Genomic DNA, 6,293 nt, shown 5'->3' with positions numbered 1-6,293 from the left:
TAGAACTTCTTAGCTTCAGCAAGGTGGTGGCCTCATGTGCCTTCAAACTATGCCTTGTGCTTACATTTAGGTCCCTGAATATATCCCCTCCACCACTGTTCTACCTGACTTCCTTCTTGGCAATGGCAGCTAGTAACCACTGGAGCTGGTAGGACAGTCAAGTGGGTCAATGGAGGCATGGCTAATTTATTCCGGTTTTCTCCCCATCCTCCTTTGCAAAGATACTGTGAACAGGTAAGCATCTTTCCTCCTGAGTTTGCCTGCCTGCTTGCCTCCTCCTCTTTTTGTCTTGATTTCCATATTATAATTAATCTAAGGAATGAGAAGTGGTGAGATAAGAGGATCTGTCTTCTCTTTCAGTATACACCTCTAAATGATTGCCAGACAGTTTGGTGAATGGGTCTTCTTTCTCTTTATCCATGTTGCCCATCATTGCAGTAATACAGATAGCAGACTATACCCCATGATAGGGGATTGTCCCCTGGAAAGAAAAAAAAAAGACCTCCAAAATTTAAAATCTCCAGAATTTAAACTCTCAAAGGATTATTTTTTAATTAAAAGTAGGAAGTTCTATTGAGAAGCATTCAGGGTTCAAAAGCTTTCATGCATCTGAAACTCAGTAGGACTGGTGCCTGTCTTAACTTCCTGGGGGAAGGAGTGCCATAGAGTTGGACTCTTGAAAGCATAACTCCTCTTTGACATGAGTCATGCTTCTGGCCCATAGTCATGTTCTCCTGGATGACCTCAGTGGTTAACTTGGGATGCATAGGGTAAGGTATCATGGGCCTCAGTTCTTCAGGGCTTTGTACACGAGTACAAGAACTGTGAACCTGAAAATGGAAAGTCAGTGCAGGTCTCTTAGTAATCAGGGCTCGATTGTTACCAAAGCATAAACTACAGTGTTCACATTACCCCTATCCAGGAATGGCTGTAGCTGCATTAACTGTTTGAATTAAGCATTGCACAACATACTTTACAACATATAGAAATATTTTAAAATATAAGCAAGAAGAATCCTATATAATCATAGTATGTTATATTGCTCTGAAAAGTCCAGGATTTCCACCTTTTACATTTGGATGTAGTAAGAAAATGGGAGTGGCGGCAGCAGGGGAGCCAGAATCAAGGCCAGTCACTCCCTAGAAGCTCTGGCCAATTTGCTCTGTTATCTTTCCTTCATGTGTTAATTCTCCAAAAGTATCAAAAAACTCTTCCATTTCCCTCTGAAGTGCTTCATTCCTTCTCTCCGCATCTCTGTGTGCCCTCTCTGTGTTGCGCATTTTAATTTCCACCAAGCAATGCCACTTCCGTTGCTGACCCAGTTTCGAACGCAGATCTTTAATCTCTAACTGCAGTTCTTTGTTCCGTTGCTCCAGGCTGTTGGCATAAACACAGACACTGTAGTTTAGCATTTTGCAGCCCACCTTTCTCCTGTCTTTTGACATAGTGATTTTTTAAGCATAGCACTTTTCAAGCGCTTCATTCTTGGCCCTATAAATAAGACACAATTCAAAGAAGGATACTGTTGCTCTTCTCACATGCCCTGATACAAAATTATTAAAACCATCACATCTATGACCAGATCAGTCTCTCTATCTATTATGCCTGTTGCTGTTTAGAATCACAGTCTTCACGCATTCATCACTTACAGAACCACACTGACTACAGGGGGCCCGTGGAGGGCAGGGGGGAGGGATATTTGTTGGTTTCTGCTCTCTTCACTGTGCAGCGAAATGCTTGTCACAAGACAATGTTTACATTCCAGTCAGAGTTGCTGTTGGAGTTTCTCACGGGAAAGGAGACTGGATGTGACGTACACTGGTTTCCTGTTTTTCACTGTTCTCACAGAGTTTTTTCTCTCCGTGCTTCAGAGGAGAGAGGATGCTTTCTCTGCTCCGGCAGAGGCAAGATGTTTTTCTGTAATCTACCAGCTTTGAAGTGTAAATAAAGTAATATAGAGTATGTGGCACGTACTCCTCATCATTCCGCTGTGCACGGGCTACTGCAATTTCAACAATATTATCCCCAGGAGCTCAAGTCTCATTGCAAGATGCAGTAAGATTGTGGTAGAAAAAGAGGGAGGGTGAAAAGCGCACACTCCTATCTTTTTTCTATTGAAAACCACCACCACCCAACAAACGTGCATTCAGACAGCCACCTACAGACAGCCACCCAATACATGGCAGTCATACAGTCATATTTTTCTGTTGGCCTTTCTGGAAGAAAATACTGTTCTGGCAAAGCACAGTTATGTTCATTACTCCTTTAAAGGTCATAGCTAAAACTACATCACCAGTTCAAAGTTTGCGGCATGTGATTATTTTTATTTTTAGTGCATTCTATATGTAAATCATTCCAACTTATTCTGGCAAAAACCAATAGGTGTTGTCAGTATCTAGAAACCAACACAACTCCTTGTCTTTTCGTAGTAGGAGCCCCTGAGAAACCCAAAGGAAAATGCATTAGAAATTTCAGGGACGGAGCTCTTACCTTGAAATCTTAGTCTCATACTCTGCCTTCTGCCTGGCCATCTGCTGCTTTAGACTGACAAAGTGGTCCTGCCAGGAACTCTGACTTGTTGAGCTGTCATTGCTCGAGTGGGGATATTCGCTACAGTTGCTCATTTGGACTTGGTCCAAGCTGTCTCGAAGCCCCGAAATATTTGATGTGCCCTCGTTAGTTTCTGCAAAATCTTCCGTGCACTTGGGTCTGCTAAAAAGCCTCGAAACTAGGTTTTCTTCAAGCATCGTGTCATCTGGGCAGTTCTTCCAAGAGACCTCGGCAATATTGTTTATATCCTTTAGGCTCATCGGAAAAGGGCATTCGGCTCAGTTCTAGGTAATAAGCAGTTTTGATTTTGTCCCTGTTCTTCTTTCACCCTGGACTGTGAGACTTCTCATCCTAGCTGCAGCTGTCTGAAGCTTCTCAAATGCTTGGAAATAATCCACTTTATTGGAGCCTGGGTCTTGTTTCAGCTCCAGAGCCTGTTCTTGATTTGGAATGGGAAACGCCTCAAGTTGCCGCGCTTCACATGTCCTCTTGCAGTGAGGGCTTGTTTCTGTCTGGCAGAGACAGTGCCCTTTTATTGCCCTCCTTTCTTTTGCCCTATGCAGTTTGATTGACGTGGGTGCATGGAACATTGACTGGCCCACGCACTGCTACTTGCTCCCTTCTGTTAAAATTTCTCCAGAACTGGCAGCAGAGAGGAAACAAAACTTGGATTGCCTTCGTGCAAGTACAAGGTCCTCTATGTCTTTTGTGAAGACAATAGAAGAAGTGTTTTAAATCTGATTTTGGATTTACTGGTGTCACAAGGGAGCTGAAGGAACGTAAACCAGCTTCTGCTTGGCTGGGTGGTGGTGCACCTCACTGTACTTCTACAGTGGTAAATTCTGTGTCTCACTAAATTGGTTAAGTTTTTGTCAAGACCAAACAGTACATTTATGCAAAGCAATCATAACATCTTAAGTTAAAAGCCAGAAAACAGTTTACATGTACAGATAAAATACTTCAATGTGCATTTGCTGGTGCACAAGAACGAACCTTTCTGTAACAGTCTTGTACCTGCCTCCTAGGAAACATAGATTTTGCTGACCTTCTCAAAGGAGGGGATCCGTGTATTTCCTTGCCAATGAAGAATGAAATGAACAATGCTGCAAATTCTCTACAACTCCTTCCTCTTCATAGGAGAGGAGTTATCCAAGTTTGGGAATGTTTCTGGTGACCAGAAAAAGTGCCAAACCTCTCTTTAATATTTCAAGAGGCCTTTATATGTAACCTTCAAGTGATGGGTAAATCTTACTGGCTTCCCTCCAAACGGGGATGAATATTTGTTCATATATTGCTTTTCCTGGTAAGCAGACCCTGTCCAGTCTGCAACTCAGAGGCTTAGAGCAGCCTTCATGTGCCAAGATGAGATTATACCTATACACTGTTCAGTTTGCTTTGGTGTTATACTCTAGCTGTCGCTGGTGGCAAACCTCTGCTAAAATAAAAGGGAAATCATACATCTGAAAAAGATGTTCCGTCTTTTGAAGCCAACAATACTCGTTTAAGATACTTTTCACCTTTGGGCTTTTTCCTAGCTGTGTGACAGAATGCCTTTTATTATTTCCTTCCTCTTTTTTCCAATGCAGTTTGAATGCCTGGTGGTTCTAATCTTGGTGACTTTCATCAACTGAATTTTGAAGCCAGTCATTTAAAATGAAAAGATGAAGGTTCCTCCTCCAACCCAATACACATCAATATATGCTGTAAGCTGTCATTTCCCTCCCCTGCTCCCAACCAGTTATGGATGTGTGTCTTGATAAAACTGCCCTCCCCCCAAAAGGCAGTGTTGATGAAACTGTACATACAGTGTATCAAGAGCATCTTTCTTTGGCCGTTTCCCAAAATGCAGGAGCACCACCTACAAAAAGAACCATGACGATGGCAGTCATATGTACAATCCCTGCATTTTTTGGCGGTGTTTTATCAATGCAGTTGTATGAATTGGGATATAAGCAGTGGGTGGGTGGAGAGGTAAATGACCCAAGAGAGACTGAAAGTGCATGCCTCCAGGACTGGAAGTCATTTTAGTTAAAACCAGAATCTGTTAAGAGTGGAAAGTAGGGAAGCACAAGCCCATGGAAAGGGGGATGACACAGAGGGGAGGGGAGCAAACATCTTCATGCCTACTTTTATACTCTGGCTTCATAAGCAGTCTTGGGAGGTGTGTGAAGGCAGAGTGAATTAGATTCTGTCCTTCTAACAAATCAGTTCCCAAGTGCTATGTAGGCACCACTGCAAAGATCACCAGCAAGAGCTTGCACGTAGGAGAGATTCTTTTCTCACTCTGGTGCGCCGCTTCCTGCCAGACAATATTTTCCAGAAGCCTTGGCAAAAACAGCCTTTTTCTAACATGGAGTCTGCTACTGGGTCCAGAATAGCTTGCTGCTTGGAATGATATAAATATCACATCAATCTCCTGATGTGCCAAACAAATTTTAGCTGGATTGAAAGTTAAAAGGGTGGGTTGGGGTGACTGTTTGGGGTTTTTTTCCCTGCCCACTTTGAAAGAGAGAAGATGTACTTTGAAAGATGCAGTTCTTGTGACTTTCCCAAAGGTAGCTTTGCTGAGAAATGGTAGCTTATGCATTAAGGAGCATGACAGGGTGAAAGAGGAGGTGTAATAACCTCTTATGTAAGGCACTGGCAAACGGTCTCTATATTTGGGTAGGATTCAGTCACATATTGGCAAATTCAGGCCAAGCTGATTTAGAGCTCTTGTGCAACAAACCTGCTTTCCAAAAAGGTCAGATATTTTGAGATAAGGAAATGATAACATAACATTTTCTAACCTCCCCACAAACTAATCAGGATGAATGCTCACAAAATAGCAGACATTGCCTAACCTCCTTGCAAAGAAATCAGGATTGTCTGGAAGTGTCCTGAGTTACCAAAGAGAAAATGTGCCTAGGTTTGTGCTGGGTGTGCAGTGTTCCAGACACCTTACTTGATACAAGTGGATCATCAGCAACATTGGCAGTCAAAGGCTGAAACATGTGGCTTAATACAGTATAAGCCTGCACCCCTCAGCTCCCATCACTTGCTTGGAGGATTCTAATTCTAATTCTCTGAAGATGTGTGTGCAGTAGCCTGCTGCTGCATCAGATCAGGACCCTTTTCATGACATGCAGTTAAATCTGAGCCAATAGATTCAAAAGGCAAATTTAAAATAAATTGCAAAAGTTAGATGAATTTGAAAAGGAAGTGCCACAACCACCTGCAATTCAGCTTTTTGTAGTTCTGTAGAACATGAAATCTGCCCAATACAAACTGAGCTGCCGGTAAAAGCTTTGTCACACATGGCAATAGGTCATCAGAAAGGCAGAAGAACAGAGAAGGCAGGAAACACACTTTAACAAAAATGAAAGTTACATTTCACTATCCGTCCTGGAAAGTGAACTAGCAAGCCACTTGTGTCAAACCACCTTGTGTAAAACCCTTAAAATCCAAATGTTAAAATCTATTGCATTATTAAGATGTGATCACTAGATGTCACTATTGCATTTTATTTTCTCTCAATACAGGTGGAGAAATGAGAAGCTTTCACTGTTCAGTACTTAGCAGCCCTAATAAGAATGGTGTGAAGCCGTTTGCTCCATTGCTTCCTAAATGAGGACATTTAGGAATGATTGTGTTGATTACCCACATGATCCTCTCATTCCAACTAGCAGGGACCAGGGCCTCAACAAGATCCCTCATAGGAAACTCTTCCCACCTCCAGCCCATAAGAAATCCATCTGGACCAG

At 42.4% G+C, this 6,293-nt stretch overlaps 1 protein-coding gene across 1 annotated transcript; it reads right to left on the bottom strand.

The window, feature by feature from the left end:
• Positions 1-388: 388 nt before the first annotated feature.
• LOC307210534 (rho GTPase-activating protein 24-like) lies at positions 389-3,418 on the bottom strand. Its single transcript, XM_079966468.1, has 2 exons — positions 2,491-3,418; positions 389-1,377 (listed from the first exon to the last, which is right to left on the bottom strand). Exons 1-2 carry the CDS (start codon positions 2,808-2,810, stop codon positions 1,140-1,142), a joined length of 558 nt encoding a protein of 185 aa, XP_079822594.1. The 5' UTR covers positions 2,811-3,418; the 3' UTR covers positions 389-1,139.
• Positions 3,419-6,293: the final 2,875 nt, after the last annotated feature.

The sequence above is a fragment of the Podarcis cretensis genome, assembly GCF_951804945.1.
Source record: "Podarcis cretensis genome assembly, chromosome: 2".
Lineage (NCBI taxonomy): Eukaryota > Metazoa > Chordata > Lepidosauria > Squamata > Lacertidae > Podarcis > Podarcis cretensis.
This window is presented reverse-complemented; position numbering and strand designations above follow the sequence as displayed.

Excerpts from the sequence above, each read along its gene's own strand:
- LOC307210534 (XM_079966468.1), bottom strand. The coding sequence starts at position 2,810 with ATGAGCCTAAAGGATATAAACAATATTGCCGAGGTCTCTTGGAAGAAC. Across the intron at positions 1,378-2,490 it reads TATGAGACTAAGATTTCAAG|CCTGGAGCAACGGAACAAAG; the intron begins GTAAGAGCTCCG and ends TTATGCCAACAG.